The following is an 18132-nucleotide window of genomic DNA, read 5'->3' as shown; positions in this document are numbered from 1 at the left end:
CCCCCCCCTTTTTTTTTTTTTTTTTTTTTTGATAGTCTAGTAACTATGTAACTTCAGTAACTAAAATAACTTTCCTTAAATAATATTGCTGTCTGGGAAACAATGACCAGAAAAGCTACGCTACTCCTCTGCTCAAAAATCTTGAATTATTTTTTATTTCTGTATGTGCTTACTGTTTATAAATGTAAGTTCAGCTCGATATTAACACTGAAGATTCTTGTATCACCTCCCCAAGACAGGGCAGTTAGTTTGGAAGTTCTTAACATAAAAATATTTACAATTAGTGAAAAGATACACAGAATTAGAAGAAAAACTAACCATTTGAAAAACTACCTGTCTTAAGAGTGTGAGCTTGACTGTTAATTAAGACAGATGAGTAAGTAAGAATATCTTTATCTCACTGGTTTGCCTCTTCAAAACAAATGAAGGTGCTCTGGAATGGCTGTTCTTTGTTAGTAACATCTTTGAATTAAAAGAATTTTGAATAGCTGGAAGCCAACAAATACTTGTGGCATTAAATATCCAGCTCTACTTACTCCTCCTCTCAGCAAGGGCAGGTGTGCATGGGGGAGACAATTTGTGTGCCACTCTCCTTTTACCATGCAGGCCCCACATTTCATAGAAAATAGAAGATCTTGTTTTGTCGACAAATGTAGAAGGCTTATGTGCTAGGAGGAGTAATCGTTCTGGCGCGGAAGAGAATGTGACAGTGAAAGAAGGTTTTGGCCTTTTCAGAAAATACAGGCATCTAAACGAAAGAGACTAAGTGCTGCTTTCTACTTCTACTCAGATGGCATCATTAATCTTCTGACCCCAAGACCTCAGAAGCCAAATCCACCAGCCAGTTACAAGTGTAACCAAGCCTGCAAAGTTGTTTTAGTGCACATAAAAAGCAGAAGTGAAGAGAGCTCAGTTTCCTAACTCTTACGCAAGAAACATGTTATACAGAAACAACAGCTCATGAAAATGTCAGGTTCAACACTGAAAACTGATGCCTGGTGATCACAGACAGATGAAAAGAATTTAAAATAGCTTTCTTCAGCAGCCTTCACTGTCAAATGTATCCCATGTATCTAAATACAGACTCTGCTTGGGGCTCACTATAGTGAGTTGAATCTATTGATAGCTTTGCGTTTTCCTCTTGAAACATACGAAAACATGAATAAATCAGAGCAGATATGTACTTCAGAAAACACTGCAGAATCCTACACTGTGAGATCTAGCTCTATTTCTGGAAAACACATTGAGTACACATTTAGTTATGAGGTACAGTGGGAACCTGTGAAAATTCCTTTTCTCACCGAGACATTCACATGCAGCAACACATAACGATAAGATAATCCTACTGAGACTTTCAGTAAACTAATGGGGGAAAGCTGAGTGCCTTCCTGACAGCAGTTTACCAAGTAACTTTTTCTTGTTAGCTGCTGATACGTGCCTAAAATAAGTAACTCAATCCTGTAAAATGAATCGGGTAAGGGAGTGAATTTAAAAACAGGTCATGCAATAAAAGCTGTATCTGGTGTAGCTGTACATCCAAATGCCCACTAGTATTTAACCACTTTCATATCATTGTTTTCTTAATAGTATATGGTTCCCATAATCCCACACTGAAGGAACTGACACCTGAAGTTGTCACTGGTGAATAACCAGGCATCTGTTATTTGCCCACTGGCCCAACTGGTGCAGATGACTCCTGGGAAAAAATGGTGAAAAACTTACAGCCAACGAGGGAAATTTTTGGGCTCCCTCCACAAGGTACCTGCATGACCAGTCATGCAGTCTTATACCCACTGAAGTGAGGCAAAAAAAATTTCAGGCAAGTGACTTGACCCTCCTCATTTTATCAAAATCAAGATGGAATTACTAATTGCTGTAACAAACATCTTCCCTTAAACGATTCACAAATGATTCCTTTGAAAGTAGGAAAATAGGAAATACGCTTACCATGTAGTGATTTCATTCCCAAAGTATACGATGGTCTCCGTAATGGCAGCGACTTTGGGAGCGAAGGGTACGTGCTGGTGAATAGTACATCATTTGGCATGGCTTGGTCCAAGAGCGAGGCCCGTGAGGTGAAGAAGTGGTCCCTTTGACCACTGTAAATACTCTCATCTGACAAAGTCCTTTGCAAGGCACGCCTTGTGGTAGGAGTGCTGGGAAAGGGAGACTGACAGGACAGAGTGTGTGACTATACATTCATAAAAACAAATAAAAAGAAATGAGAAAAAAAAAAAATCAATAAAGAAACTTTTGACGTCTATGTAGAAACAGTTTTTTAAAACTTTTTTTTTAATAAGAAAGCAAGTGTTAACATTGCATTTTTTCAGAGTGGATAGAAAAAAACAACTAAAAGAATCTGCTTTGAAGGAGATTATAACCAGGTAACATATACAGGTCTTTTTAAAGTTTATTTCACATTCTACCTTGTAAACACCCTTCAAACTTCTGAAGTGGAAATCTCAGGCAGCCCCTGCAGATTCTACAGCTAACATGTAGCAGAGATGATGTTTAGAGAAACACACTGAATGCTGTATAAACCAGAGCTCTCCCTCCTGCCTGGGGGAGGCTGCCTTCCTGCAGGCAGAGCACCAGCAAATGCCAACTAATTAAGTCTCATATTACCGAGTGACTAGGAACATCCACCACCGCTTTGATTCTTCAGACGGATCTGAATCAAAATTAAGTAAACAGTCCCATGAGTAAGAGAACTTATGTCTTACCCCCACCATCATCCCGGCTCCCTCCATGCTCCACACAGGAGAAAGCAAGGCTGTGGTGAGCCTGCAGGTACACGCTCTGGCCAGCGCCAGCGAGCTGCTATCAAAGGGCACACAACCATTCCCATCAGCAGAGACGCTGATTTTCATGAAACCTGTAGCAACATGACTATCTCTAAGACATAATGTTTCTTTACCGTTTGGTTGAAATTTGGTCCAAAGGCTTTCACAGAGAGATGGCAAACAGAAAGGGAGACCTCACCAACCTCATTCGCTTTGTAAGCAAGTTTAAACAAAAACAGAGATAGGATGATTTCCAGAAAGAAGGATTAAATATTATAAAGGGTTGCTCATTTGCACATAAAAATAGTTCTCTCTCCTCAGAAAGAGGAAAAAAATACTTAAACAGACAGTACTCTAGTCCTGTGATAAAATCCCACACTACAAGGTGGGAGAAGAACGTGAAGGAGGGACTGTTGGTACTGTGCAGCCGAAGGCAATCTGCCAAGTCAGAGTTTTTTTGCCAAAACCTTCTGATATTAAATGATTGCTGCACATTTTTGTTTTATGATTCAGAAACAAATAAGATTACTGACAAAAACCTGCTATCACCAAAAGACAAGGAAGGAAAGAGAAGCCATGTCCCATGCCAAACTTCTGTTATGTCAAATTCTCCTTTCTGCATTGCCTCCCTCAGGACATGCCCATCACAGTATGAACCTCGCATACAGTTAACATTACAGAAATTACTTCTGGTACGCAGTTGTCACTATGTTACACTGAGGATCAAGCTGCTTTTTTTATTCTTAAATTTAAAAGCTCAATCAGCAGGTTCATGTTACGACCCAGGGAAGTCTCCCCATACCTGTCCTGAAGTGGCAAAGGAAAAGAAGGGGCTACTACGCCAAGCAGTGTTTACTTGAGGGTGGTAATAGTTCACTTAGTGTTAAAGAATGAGGAGTTGGAACCACTGGTTAGTATCAGACATTGAGATTTGAAGTTGCACAGATATGAACATCTGATGGAGTTGTAACAAAGACAATACAAGCAGGAATTGTCTTCCAGTAATAGAGTAGAAGGAAGAAAAAGAGAAGCGTGACTTGTCTGAGAAGATAACACGCATAAGTAGTAGGTAAGGAGATGAGGAAGGCTGGGAAGATAATAAAAAGACGCATGAGACAAAATCACAGCCTAGAACAAATTCTACCAGCAAACAAAGCCTTTGGCAGCCAACAGTCAGGAAGGAGGAGGATTTCTGATCTCTGTGCAGTGAACTAATGAAGGCCATTATCATTCTTCTTTTTTTATTTTTCTGTAAACTGTCAAGAAAATGTTATGCTGTAAGAGCAACTTTGTTGTAAGATGAAATAAAAATCACGCAGTGAGCAGAAATGATGGTTATTTTTAAACCAGGAAAGATCTAATTTATTGGTGTGATCGACTGTTATTAACTGGCTGAAATTTATCAAAACCTCAGTTAACATACTTGTTATAGGCACCAGGAAATAAAGATTACGGTAAGAATTGATTCACTAACCCTGAAGCAGAAAAAACCCCCAAACTTGGGAACAATACAGTTTTTATGGTCTTCAGGCCACCTCTTTAAATAGAATGGAATTTCTTGGAATGAGAACAATCCCCTTGCTCAAAACCACCCAGAGGAGGTGCTCACATTGCCCATGTCCCACTCCCCTCAGAACCACCACAAGCCTAAGAAGATGATACTCTGCCATTGGCAGATTTTTTTTCCCTCCGACCTCAAAGGTAACATCTGAAATAATCTGTGTACGGAACCTAGCACAAGTTTTAATAAGGCACTTTGGGTTTTTAGAAGCAACGAAAGAAGTTGCAGCTCTCTCTTCTGCATGGTTGCTGTGGAAACCATGTGGGCCCTAGGTGATGAGCCTGAGCTGTTAAGCAGACTGTAGAAATAAAGAGTTTCTCTTCAAAATGATGGATTTTTAAAATTAATATATGCACTTTTGTGTTATTATACACATTCTGAAACACATCAGGAAATGTTTCTAACGATTTATTCTATATAAATATTTGCTTAAGTTTAGGGAACATTCTTGGTCCTTGTGCATAACAGGATTCGAGGCATAAAAGTGTGGTTTTTTGCAAGGAGTTTCAATACTGTCCACAAGTCACTGTCTAGTGATGCAATCAGAGAAGAACAATTCAAATACGTAAAACAACCCCACAGGATTTTGCATGAGCCAGCAGTCCTAAATGTTCTTTGCAATTTGGCATACTAGTCTCTTTAAATTTGCACACAAAACTATAATAATATTGCAGTGACTGTAAGGAAACTGTTCCCCAAATGTATTTCTCAAGTAGCTAAATCTGTGACAGGTGGATGACTTTCTGTCCATGACGAGAATTCAGGGAATGCCTTGCATTTTATTTCCCTGTTATGTGTTGAGATTAGAAAAGATTCTGAGGCACTCTTGAGTCCAATGTAATTTCCAATCACATAAGCTCTGTATGAATGAACACTTCAGCTTTGACTGCTTTGAAAGCACCCAGCATTTTCTGCGCAGAAGTCTTAGAGCTTCATGGCTTTCATCCTTTTCCAAATTGTGAAGCATTAGTTGATATGCCTAGGCAGCAACAAACTCAATCTTCAAATTCTGACAAAGTGTAACTTTACACATTTCTGTTTTGTAACAACAGAACCATGCCTTGGATCAGAAGAGGACCTGTGCATTGCTCTTCAGGTATTCTCAGATTTCACTTAACTGTGACAAGAGATACCCAGGTGACTGACTCTCTCTTTAACATACCTTAAAATTCTTCTGGGATTCAGGTGTTGGGCTATCAAGATCTATCAATTTCTTCAGCTCTTCTTCAACGGTGGACTTGGATGCTCGTTTCGGTGATGCTCGTAGATCCCTTGCTGAAGCACGCAGCCGAGGGTGGGCCATTTCATTGCCATCACTCTGGTGACGTCTTAAATGAAATGGAACAGACACATTCAGGTCTCAAAGCCCTGGGGCAGGAGGCATGAATGAAACAAGAATTATAGCACCCTCAAGATTAATATAGAAAAAACCTAGGTAGGGGGCATAGAGAAGGGAAGGAGTTTTGCTAATACAGCAGAGCCTCATCTTAATGAATACCTGTTGAGGCAATAAACTTGTTTAAAAGCATCAACTAGCAATACACTTGAAGATTATCATAGTATTTTTCCCAATAAGGGTTGAATCTGTTAAAATAGCATGTATTATGTTCAGAACTAAAAAAATATAAATGTCTTCAATGAGCCCAACAGCAGCAAATCATTACGTTTCTTTAGTCTTTTAACTAGCTTTTTAAAATGCAGTTACCACGAAGTTTCACCATCTCCTTTTGACTGCCAGTTATTGCTATTGTCCAAGTATACTGTGCTTGACCCAATTAAAGTCAAGAACGGTTAAATAAATTACTTTGAAATGGGCTTTGTGAACCATTTGCTTACCAAGTCGTACTAGACTTAACAGGAACAATAGTTTCACTGTAAGTTGTTTTTCAATTTCTCTTCCAGAAGAGATCGCTGCATATTGTAATGCTGAGAGATCTCTGCTTGCTTTAAGCCAGTTAGATGGGATACTGGCACCAATCTTAACCAGGCAACATGAGTGCCACAGAGTTAATGTATAGCATGCACAGTACTACTACATGGATGAGAGGCTTAAAGGAAAACTCAGGCTCTACGTTAACAGGATTTTTAATATTTGCTCAAATAGCATTTTGAGTCACACTTAAGAAGTCCCAGGGAAAGATAAGCTTTACAAGGACTAAAATCCATACAGCTTTCTGGAAATGATAAAAAAAAAAGCTTTTACAAATTCACAGGGAATGAGATTAGCTAATTATCAAATAATTAAGGCTAACTAGATTAGAGATTAAATTCTACAGAAGACACAGCATTCTATTAAACAGTCTTCAGATCTTCCCTAGAGAGAAGTGTCACAAATCTCAATGCTTCTTTACAACTAAAGCAAATAACTGAACAAGAGAACCCAAAAAACAGTCTTACTTTCTTGAATCCATAAACCCCACTGAGTTTATGGTCCCTTCTGGCTTTTTCCAGCCGATGAGATACTTGCTAGTAGCACCCTGGCGAGGGTAGAAAGTCCTAGGACCAGATGAGGAGGAAGAGGAGGAGGAGAAAGAAGGTGCGAGCTGGGGAGAAGTAGCAGAATGAAGCTCTTCTTTTGGTGAGCTTCTGGCACTGGTGAAAACAACCGGGCTGGCAGAGTGTCGTGAGCTCATGGTACTAGGAGAAAAACATAATAAAGATAAAATTTGCCTCAAATGCATATATATGCACCTTGTTTAACTATTTTTAAAGCAGAACTCTGGGCACAAGAGTTATCTTATCAATAGCAGGTTGAGTCATAGTCATGAAAAATCTTGTGAGCAACCTCCAAGGATGCAATATCCTTAGACCAGCTTCCCCCTCACTCCCCTTCACAAATGGGAAATCTTGGGGCACAGTCATTAGGCAGCTTGAAAGTAATACAAGAGACTGTAGCTGAATTCACAGAAAAGCCTCAAATCCAATTTCTTGCTGGAATTCCTGGCTGTGGAATAAAACATATTTTGAAGGAGCTGAAGCAACAGGAAACATCTTTTTAAGATCCCACAACAAACCAAAGAAACACACACATCTTTCAAACAAGGTCTTCCTGGATTTTGTCTGAAAAGCAGTTATCATTTTAATAGTCTTTTTTGCAAAGGGTAAGTTTAAGCAGGTCTCTAACATATATCACATCCTGTCTACACAGAAGAGAAGAGTTGGGATGACCACACTGTGGTTTATTGTCAGAAAAAAGGGTGGTGGTGGTGGTTTAAATATGAGCTACTCTTTAGTTATGCAAATATTCAAATCTGATGCAACTTGCAAAACATCAGGAATACTAGGGCTTAAGACACTATTTACGATAACAACTTTAAAAGCTCAGGCATTTCTAAGTACAGTTGCAGGAAAACTTTCTGTACAGCCTTAGTATTGAAATAGCATTATATATTTGGAGACTGGTTTCCTATCAGCTCGCTACACAACTTTGCCACATTTTCATCCCTGTATCCAACACTGCAAGGAAGGAATTTGAAACAGATGGCCCCATGGTAAAGAACAGTTTCTGACTGAGAAATAAAAATTAACTGGAAGGCTGAATGAAGTCACTGACGAACTAATCTCTTCTTTCTTAGCTTAACAGAGAATTCTTCACCACTCTCTTCGTATCTTGATAAAACAATGCATTGATGGAACAGAAAAAAGAATTTAAGGTTAAATTTATGCTGTGACCTACATTTAGTCTTGTAAAGTCAGTTATCTAACCTACACCACTTGTCTGGCTGCTGCTGTAGTCAATGGAGAAATATCCTTAGGAGGTGATTCTCCTCAAATTAATGTGTATCTGAGACACCTATACTACAATTAATGCTTCGGAGTTTTTCCTCTCTCTCCACTGACAACAGATGGGAATCTAAAAAATCACCTTCAACTATGTTTTATTTTCATATGGTTCAAGTTAAGCACCACAAGTCCCAGCAGTTAAGTGCTGTGGATTTAATGAGGAGTCCGAGTGGACTGTAGCCTTCCCACCTCAAAGAGCACCGGCTGCTGCAGCCCGTGCTTCCATCTAACCTACACAGGCATGGTTGCAAAGTCCCTCACACCAGGGGCAAGATGCATCTCCCCACATGCACGCAAATCAAATGACAATAATACAGATTTTGTATTACAGAATCTTTTTTTTCTTCCCTCCATCTGTACATTTGAAAGGCCTATACAAAAGAGGGCAGACTGAGAAAATATAAGAAGGTATTTTCCTGTCCACCAAGCCCATAAATTTGGTGCTGCACATCACAACCTTTGTATCTGTAGCAGATATAAGTAAACATAATTCACAGCAAGAAAGCAGAGAAAAATAAGAGCTAGGGGCAGAGGCAGTAAATTGTTCTTCTTTCCCCTTTCTCTCTTCTTTTTCAATACTGAAAGTTCCTAAACATGCTGAGTAAACCAGCCCATCTGTGAGGCATCACCACTGCAAAATTCCAAGATCTGGGGAAGATGCACATATTTAAAGAAATCGGATGGGTCTTTTTTATTCATTTTTTTATTTTGGAGGAGTCTTTTGCCTCAGCGTAGGAAAAGAGAAGTTCAGATCACATTTGAGAATTCTTTAATCCATCAGGTAGTTCTCAAGGAAATGCTAGTGGTGAGAAAACTTTTCTTGATAAAAACCAGTAACAACTCCTAAATAGGCTGCTAGTGTTAATCTTACTAGGCAAAGGGAGTAAAAAATGATGCTCGATATGCTCTACATAAAATGCATATGTAGATATAATAATTATAATATTTTATTATATAACATATAGTATATATACATGGTGTATTTTAAGTATTATTACCTTAATATTTATTACAATACATATCATGTAATAGATGCTAAGAGCAGCTTAGTAAATAAGCAAGAAAATTAGCATACACTTTTAAACACACTTTTCTTTAAAGTGTATTGCATGTTTTGAGCTGTGGTTTTACAACATAGTATTTTAGGAGGATATTATTCTTCACGAACTACGCACAGAACCGTGGCTATGACTGAAGCTTTTCACCCTGCAAGTAAACACAGGCAGGCCCGTGGGATACTGACAGTTAGAGACACCCTTGTTAATTGGATAATCTCTGGAAAAACTAAGTCAGAGCTGGAGTACTGTGGCAGTGATGGGAAGTTATTAGAGTGTTCAACATCAGGAAGGATGCAGAGGATTCTTCATACTGTAACAGACACCTGGGTCAACTTGATTATATCTGGAAGAAATCCAGTCCTCAGGACACAGAGAGCGCCACTGTTGGTCCCCCACCTCCCACCTCAATTATTGAGACATCAAAGATTTAATTAAGGAAAAAATAAAATACTATATGACAATTCACAAGAATTGCAGATGAACCATTCATAAAAGTACTCTACAACCATTAAATAATATTTTAAGTATCTTAAAATTATTAGAAGTACTGAAAAAGACACTTGGTTAGAAATAGCCATGGTTTTCCTTTCAGCTTTGCTAAGAGGAGCATAAGAAACTGTAGAGTTTAGGTGGAAATGAAAGTTTGATTTTATTTTTTTCCAAGGGAATTCATGCCATCAGCGCATATGGCTTCATTTAATGACATACAGCTATAATGATTCTGTATAATTACTGGCCTACATAATGCAATTCTCCTGGGATGCTATGAGAAATCTGCACAATCATCAGGAAGGACTCTGGAAATGGGGGCGGAGAAGAAAAATAAAACCCAGCCAGCAGCTCTGCTGTAGAAGTTAATCACTATAATTTACATTTTGCCACCAATTCTCAGGTACAAGTTCTTTTATGCACCATCAAATGATCTGAACACTAATTATCGCTCCTGTCTTCTACAGACACAAACACTCTAATTTGTGGTTTCTTTTCTTTTGTCACAGAGTTCTTTTTAGGGCCAAATTCCTTTTCTTCTTGCTCAGAAACCCAACTCTAAAAGACATTACAGACATTCTGGCATCCACAGGCAAAAGGTAAAAAAGCAAAAAGCCACAAAGGGTAACAATTTAGGAACTGATAAGAGATACACACCAGCTACGCTGTTCACTTCTCACAAAAAGTAGCCTGTTCAGAACGGTCCTTCAGCCTCCCCTCCTTGAAGCAGCAGCTGTGGTTACATTTTGGCCATGCTGGTTTAACAAGCCTCCAGCTCCAAGCTGTTGTGTTACCACAGAAGGAGCAATAGGGGAGCTGGGAGCAAAGATCTGGACCTACGGGTTTCCCCAGGTCAGCACTGCTGCTGCGTGCAACCGCCAACCGAGGATGCCATCAGAAACAAAATAAAAGCTTTTTAGCCCAGCCGTGCCTTTGCTTTATTGTGAGGCAAACACATGTTCGAGTCTTCAGAAATAAGAAATAATAAAGAAGAAACACAAGTCAGTCTGTTTTTTCTCCACCAAAATAAACGATGTGGGTGCAAGGATTGCAGTATTTCTCAAGCCCAGTGTCTTCTACAAATTGCTACTACTCCTCTTTGCAAAGAGCTGCATTTTTAGCAGCTGATTTTTAAATGAAACTGGGAAAAAAAAAACCCAACTGTTTTCTTCAGCATAAAGCCTAGGGAACCTTTATCGGGAAATTGCAGTGCCAACCCCCCAAAAACATGCAGAGAATCATTTCAGTATCATCAGAGAAACATCACGTAAAATTAATCCAAACCAACCAGAGAAAATACTGTGTTTGGAGACACAAAGCTACCATACAATAAGTTTGCAGTCAAGTTGCAAAGTATGCATCCATGGAAGACAAAGATGAGAGGTGTCAGGATATGCCTGCACTGCAAAGATGTGTTTCTCTCTATTAAATTTTCTCGGCTTTTCTACTGAACTAACCCTATTTGGTGCTGAGAGAAGAGGAAAGCAGAACCTCAGATGTACAAAGACACCATTCCCATTGGGCACGCCTTTACAACGATGCTTCCAAGAGTTACATGTAATTTTTCGACGCTTGAGTTGCTTCTGAAAAAATCCTTCCACATGGAAATGCTACTGAGAACTTTATTACAACCAGCATTTTGTTTAAGAATCTCACATTTAATGCTACTGCTAGTTACACTGAGACAAGTACTGTAGGGCATGTGGTTGATTCTATATGTATTTTTTAACATTAAACATGCTTGTCTTGATATAAAAGGTGTAAAACTGTAGATCACCACCACATAGATTTTGGGCAATGCTAGCATGTGCCCCTTTCTTGAAAGTAAAAATCTTAAGTAAATCCCTCTGCACAGTGTTTCCTACAGACTTGTTAAAGTCCTTCATGTGTGCACAGCTACTGGAAACAGCAGTCTCAAAGACCTGAATATGAACTTTAGTGCCAAAAATGGCCAACCAAGAGAGACAGAAAACCAAAGCGGGACCACCATTAATAGCTCACTTAGTCAAAATTACCATGACAAAGTACAGGGAGACCATTCACTACATTACAGTCTCTATGACAACCCCCTATTTGCAGCTACTGTATGAAGAGTTGTTAAACTGTCTGATAAACATCTAGCCTTGCATAAATGCAGCTTTACTCAAAAGGATTAGCAAAAAATTGCTTCAGACTTCCAGTCTGTGGGTATTTTAGCTGCACACTGAAAACAGAGGCACCTTAAGAATAAAAATGCAACAGTCAGGCTCCACAAGGCCAACAAATTATAATGATCACGCATCTTCCTTGAAAGACCTGTGTTTTTTTCTTGTATGACACTGTTTGACACTGTATGAGTACTTTTCAAAAGCACACTGAATACTTCTTGGGAAATGGGTTAGGAAAATGGTCTAAAATATTTTCTGCCTCTAGCAGCTCTGATTAACTTGTAAAGTGGGTATCTTCCATCTGAGGTGTTCAAGCACATTATACATGTACTTGATATTGCCAATTTTACAAGTGGCAAAACCAAGGGAGAGAGGGAAGGTGACTGCAATGTGTCATACCCACAAGCTTGCAGCAGAATGAGATTAAAATCTACATGCTAGCACTCCCGAGCAACTTGCTCTCAGTACTGATCATACTGACTGCAAGCAGATTTCTAAACTAAAAGACCGGGAAAACTGTGAATCATCTGAAATGTGTACTTGCAAGACTAGAAAAAGAACCACATATTAAAGCGTTCATTAATAAAATGGACTGATCTCCTTTCTGACCTACATATGAACTGCGGTTGTTGCAAGATATTCCTTATGAGCACATCAGACACGTCTGTCTTATGTCAGTTTAGTAGCAGCAGCAGCACGGAGTACGCTCTCAAAGACATTCTCTTTAGTGTTATAATCAGTAGCAGATGCGAAGGCTAAAAGTGGTCTGAATTTTCAAGCATTCTGCACGGCAAGATTTTTCAAAACACTGGTTAACATAAGTAGAAACATCTCTCCAACATCCCCTTCTGACTTTTGATGGGTTAGAGAGAGAGAACGGGAAAATGAGTGTGGAGAGGTCAAGCTCAACGAGTCACAAAAATTACCTTGTATGCGAGACGGCATCACTAAGACTGTAAGCACTGTTCTCCCTCGTTAGCGGGTTGGAGGCTGGCTGACTCTTGCTGTGAATATCCAGGCTCAGCGAAGACTCAGTCTTCCGGTCCATGTGGCTCTCTTTTTCTAATGTCCTGTCTGCAATGGAGACCACTTCGCTGGAGCTATGCCACAGGGGTGCCACCTTCTCCTTTGCCAGCCCTGTACGGGGAGATGTTGCTGCTCCCAGGGAGGCAGTGCTGCCATGGCTAGGTCCGTAGGAAGTGGTATCTATGCCGCTATCGGCTGAAGTCCCTTGAAGATAGTTGTAGCTGTTCAGCTCTGATTCGGTGCGCTCTCCGCTGTCGTACCATTTCTCATCACTGTGAGCACTGGAGGCATTGCTGGAGAGAGTATTGCTGCTGGAATGGCTGGAGTAGTGGCTGTCAGACTACAGAAGAAACAGCAATCCAAAAAATACACATTGGTAGGTTTATTTTAGAATTATGGCAATAAAGAGGAGAAGGAAATCAACAGTTACAAAAGCCACCACTGCACAATAGGAGCTCTTCTATCCAGAGGTATTGGACAGATAAATTGAGGAGACTAATAAACTCTAAAAATTCCATTCCAACACAATGCATGTGCTCTGTTCTGGGTGCACATAAAAAGCTTTAATGGGGATTTGGAAGCCATGTTTTAACTATTCAGAGAAAGCCAGAGTTGTTTGTATTTTGTCCCAAAATACGCTGTTTCCTTTCAAGCACAGTACTGCTCAGCCCACTCCAATGAAATTGGCTGTGTAGACTTTGACTTGGCTTATAGCTACTATAATTAAAAATATTCTAATTTTAAGACTCCAGTGTTTTTGAACATGAAACATAACCAATCCTCAGAAAGTGCACATTATTTTAATAATCCAATGCCTTTCAAAAGTTTAAAGCAGGGCAAAATAACCACTGCTCTTCCTAGCCCTTTGTAGTAGGGTTTATTTCTTCCTCAGCAGGCGTGTCCTCTGCAAATGACCACTAAAATGCTGTTTAAGTAATCTGAAATTCTTTTCCAAAGGGCAGAATTACAAGAAGGGAAGCGTTAATGCAATGCTTTTAAGTTGTTTCATCAGGGCATGCCAGTGTCTGGCTGGTTTGTACGGTCTGTCCTTGGTTACAGCCAGCTGTTACAAAGAAACCGCATCCCCTCAATTCCATAGTGGCCAGTGGTGCATATCCCATTACAAGAAGAATTTCTTGCCATACACTCATCATTGCTTAGCAGCTCACCTATCTTTGGGGTATTTATATCCATCTGAATTCCTTAATTTTAGTTTCCATCTACAGAACTTAGATAAGTTCGGATCATTTATATAATCAGAACTGATGCAGTTTTTCCAACAGGCAAGGGACTTGTTTGGTGACCAGATGGCCTTGGAATAAGGGAAGGGGTGGAAAGGAGACTTAGAACCACCCTTCCTATTAGTCTATCCCTGGAGTTTTACTGAACAGGCATGGGCAGAGATCCCAGTCAAATATAAAAAATTAGATACTGTTTCTGGAAAAAGGGAAAAATGGAGAATGGATGTATACTGAGAGCAAGAAATCTCAGCATCCATGTTTATCATACTAAAACAAGAACTGACAGAAAAAACAGGAGGAATATTAAGTAAGTTGATCTGGACTCCTAGTTATCTCCAATTAAAGTTACTGCTCTTCATTAGGAATTGCATCACTCCCCCATCCATCTGTCCCCATAATAAAGATTTATTTTAACAATGACTAAATAAGAAGAATGCAAGCATTAATAATTCCAGTGCTGCACTTGGCATGCAAGCTAATGAGTTACATATCGCATCATTATCCTGTCAAATACATCTCACGGAAAACAGGTCAATCTAAATATAAGAACCAGTTTGTGCTCCTAAAAATATGAAGACAAGCGTGCTTGGCTTTTTATTGGTTGGGTTTGATTTGGTTTGTTTTGTTAAATCATAAAGATGTGTTTTTATGAATTAATAACCTAAAAGCAACATGGCCAATTGTATTGAAAGAATAATGCTGGTAAGCAGGAACAAATAACAGGAACCACCTAGACTTTCTCACACCTAAATAAATGCAACTAATACTTTCCATATAATCATTCAACACAGCTCTGTAACTTAGCTGATTGTGCAAATAAATTAAAAAGTGATACAGCTTATTGGGCAATTTCAAGTTTAAAGGATTTTTTTTATTCTAGTGACTTAAATTTTTAAGACATTTTAGATTTATGAACATTAATGCATTTATCTCTCTCTCTATGTAAATCAGGAAGTGACAGTCTCCAACAAGGTGTGAATGTTTAACTCTGCGGAGACAGAAAGACAGAATTTACCATTTAGACCTTAAACATGAATGAAACAAGAAAGATGTTTCTAAGCAAAATTCCAGCATATCTTTCAGTCTTCCAACAGTGTGCGAGGTAGGTTAAAGAAAGGAAGTAACAGTTACACCAGATGAGAAGGGAGAAAAAACCAAAAGCAAGATCACTACTCTGTTTCAAGGCAACAGCTTTCTGAATGTTGCATATTTATAAAATATATTGGTAAACTTTTAAGTCTCACATGTGAAGCCAAGGAATAGCTTTGTGAACTCCCAACAAATCCTCTACTTATTACAAAAGAAGAGACAAGAAGCTGCCGTTCAACTGGCAACAAAACTTTCTTAACTAATAAATATTTCAGTAGCCTGTGCTTAGCTTCTGTAGGATTCTGGACACAACAGGTCTGCTTCACTGCTTCCTTCGTGTTCTAGCAGGGTACAGGGCTTGAGGACTTTTTTCGTTTTCTTTTTAACTGACACTCTAAATATAACTTTGAACAACACTTTAGGTATCAAGAACTTGTGGAGCAAAAGCAAAACATTAAATAATTCCTTTTTTAGGATAACTTACATGACCCTGCTTATTTGGAGACAAGTGAACCACAGGATCCTGTCTCATCAGTCTTCCACTGGGGCTTTCTCTGAAGGATGGCAATACTTTTGATACTGCTGGGAGATGGCATGTTGGTTCTGCAATACAGCACACAATGATGTACTGAAGAGCAGGTGCAGTGAAACAAACTAAGCAAATGTGTAACCTAATTTTATGCTGTAATTTTTCCAGTACTACCATTAGCCAAAACTTTGGATACCTAATATGAAATTCACTCCAGATAAATAAATACATATTGTGACAAAACACAGGTGAGTAAGTGAGGGCCCATTCCTGCCTGGCGTAAATCAGACTATGAAAAAACAGCAGCCACCATCCTGGCTTTTGTTATCACACCCCCATTGTCCAACAGCACTGTATCAGAGCATTAAAACAGCAGAGTATTCGTTTTCATAGTGTATTGACATTGTATTGACATATGCACATTGCCTGTGGAGAAGATCGACATTTCCTTAAATTGTATTCTACTCAAGGCAGGACAATAGCAAAAATCTACGGTGATCACTTAAATTAACACATTTTCTCCAGTACAACTACTAAGCATAATTCTTGTCAAAGTTGAGTTAAATAAACATTTTCTAATTGAAGACATAGCAAAATTCTGCTGAAATCAGTGTCCTTAAAAATTGATGGCTGTGCATGCAGAAGCTGCACAGATGTACAAAAGGAATACTTACTAAACTAAACCTGACAGAAGCGGATGGAATTCAAATCACTCCTCTTACGTGGGACACTTACAATAGTGCTCTTTGCCCATTAAACTTCTTTTTTTCCCAGGAGTTAACTATGGAGGTCTAGAGGGCATTCAGACACAGCCTGTCAGGTCGGTAATTGCTTTCTTGGAGCCCAAGGTCAGTATTTTAAAAGAAGCTCTCTCAGTTGTGACTTTTTACATGTATCTTGTCTCCTGTGGTTATGCAATATTCTGCACTTCTAAAAATGATGCTTTTAAGTAGAATATGTGCTTATGAACATCAAGTACTTAACAATACCCATGGTAATTAGCAGTGCTTTCCTCAACGCAGCTACAGGTTGTTCATCTTGATGCACAGCGTTACTAGCTTTTTTAAAAACAAATGAAACCGTTTTTTTGAAAAAAAACCCCACCAAACAAATATAATAATAATTAAAAAAAAAAAAATCGAACTTGATTTCCCCCTGGCAAGTGATAACAAGCAGTGCTGGTGCAAAAAGAACAAAGGTCTTCTGTAGCTAAGAATGGGCCAGGCAGGAGTGAGTGTATGGATTCGCTGCACCTAATGCCTTATTCACCTTGAGACAGATTATCCCAAGTGGAAATGTGCCTATTTGTCATGGAACCAAACTTTCACCTAGATTCATGAAACTCGCAATAGTCTCCGGTCAGAGATGCAGCTTCCGACTATCTATCAATGCAGGACGATACACAAGAGACAAAATACAGGGATTATATGTCAGTATGCATTTCTCAGCCTTTGCCAAATGCCCGAGCCTTCTCTTCTACCACACAATTTTCCTGGTTCTTTTTGGCCTCATTTATTTATTTTGCTAATATGGTGACACCTGACATTGTAGAACAGAACTTGCTGGCAGTTCCACTCAGTGCCAGCACCAACACCCAACTGTTGGTCTGCAAAAGTAATGCTGAGCAAAAGATCAGTTTTACATGTGTCGTTACCATCACACAGTATCAAAACATATGTGATTAAAAATCGTTCTGTCAAAATGAGAACTGCAGATCAGCATAATCACAGCTTTTTTGTGAAAAGTATGGGGGGAGTTGTGAGGGAGGGACTGACAGATGGCTTCAATAACAAGGCACTGCTCACTGAGGTTGTGAAGGTATGTGAACAAAGTACATCTCCAGAACTTGCAGTTGGCATTTGCTTTAAACTCCTGTTGATCTCACTGAACCTTATTCTGTGCTCAGCACTAGTCCATTTATAGAGAACAAAAGTTGTGAGGCAGTGAAATGATCATCTACATGCACAACAGAAAAAGTCTGGAATTGTTTAATCTACGGTAACAAAGTTAGAAAAAGCCAATCTAGCAATCTTGACCATGGTCATCATGTTGGATCAGTGCTGTTTGTAGGCAGGACATTTCCACTAATGTCAATCTCATCAGTATCCACTCAAGTCAAGCCATAGCTGCAGCAAAAGGTCTGTGTACAAAAACTTCAAATGAAGGCTTATCAATGCAAATTCTCAGTACCCAGCTGTTTTATGTAGTTAATATGTTCCCTCAGCTGACAGCTTAATTGCTAAGTGCAATGAAAATATATACACTGGTGGAAGGTGATTACCAAGCTATAGATTTACCTTGCTATTTAAACTTTAATTGTATTTTTTTCCATTTTGTACATGGTATTTTTATAGCTTCAATGATCAAACAATCAATTTGCATTTATATAGCACCATTTGAAAGGAAGCATCACAAGCACTTTAGAC

At 39.1% G+C, this 18132-nt stretch overlaps 1 protein-coding gene across 8 annotated transcripts in view; it reads right to left on the bottom strand.

Moving 5' to 3' along the window:
- SIPA1L1 (signal induced proliferation associated 1 like 1) overlaps nt 1-18132 on the bottom strand; it is a 218835-nt gene that overhangs the window by 7734 nt on the left and 192969 nt on the right. For 6 of the 8 annotated variants that reach the window (XM_026848958.1, XM_026848959.1, XM_026848957.1 and 3 more), the window contains 5 exons: nt 15662-15780; nt 12748-13187; nt 6742-6981; nt 5507-5672; nt 1948-2191 (listed from right to left, as the gene is read on the bottom strand). In XM_026848958.1, coding sequence (XP_026704759.1) covers nt 1948-2191; nt 5507-5672; nt 6742-6981; nt 12748-13187; nt 15662-15780 — 1209 coding nt within the window. Of the gene's footprint in view, nt 1-1947; nt 2192-5506; nt 5713-6741; nt 6982-12747; nt 13188-15661; nt 15781-18132 lie in introns of those variants that run through there. The other 2 variants (XM_026848961.1, XM_026848963.1) reach the window with 2 other exon arrangements.

The sequence above is a fragment of the Athene cunicularia genome (assembly GCF_003259725.1).
Source record: "Athene cunicularia isolate RWA chromosome 5 unlocalized genomic scaffold, athCun1 chr5_part1, whole genome shotgun sequence".
Classification (NCBI taxonomy): Eukaryota; Metazoa; Chordata; class Aves; order Strigiformes; family Strigidae; genus Athene; species Athene cunicularia.
The sequence above is the reverse complement of the archived record's forward strand: the minus strand, read 5'-3'. Positions and strand labels throughout refer to the sequence as shown.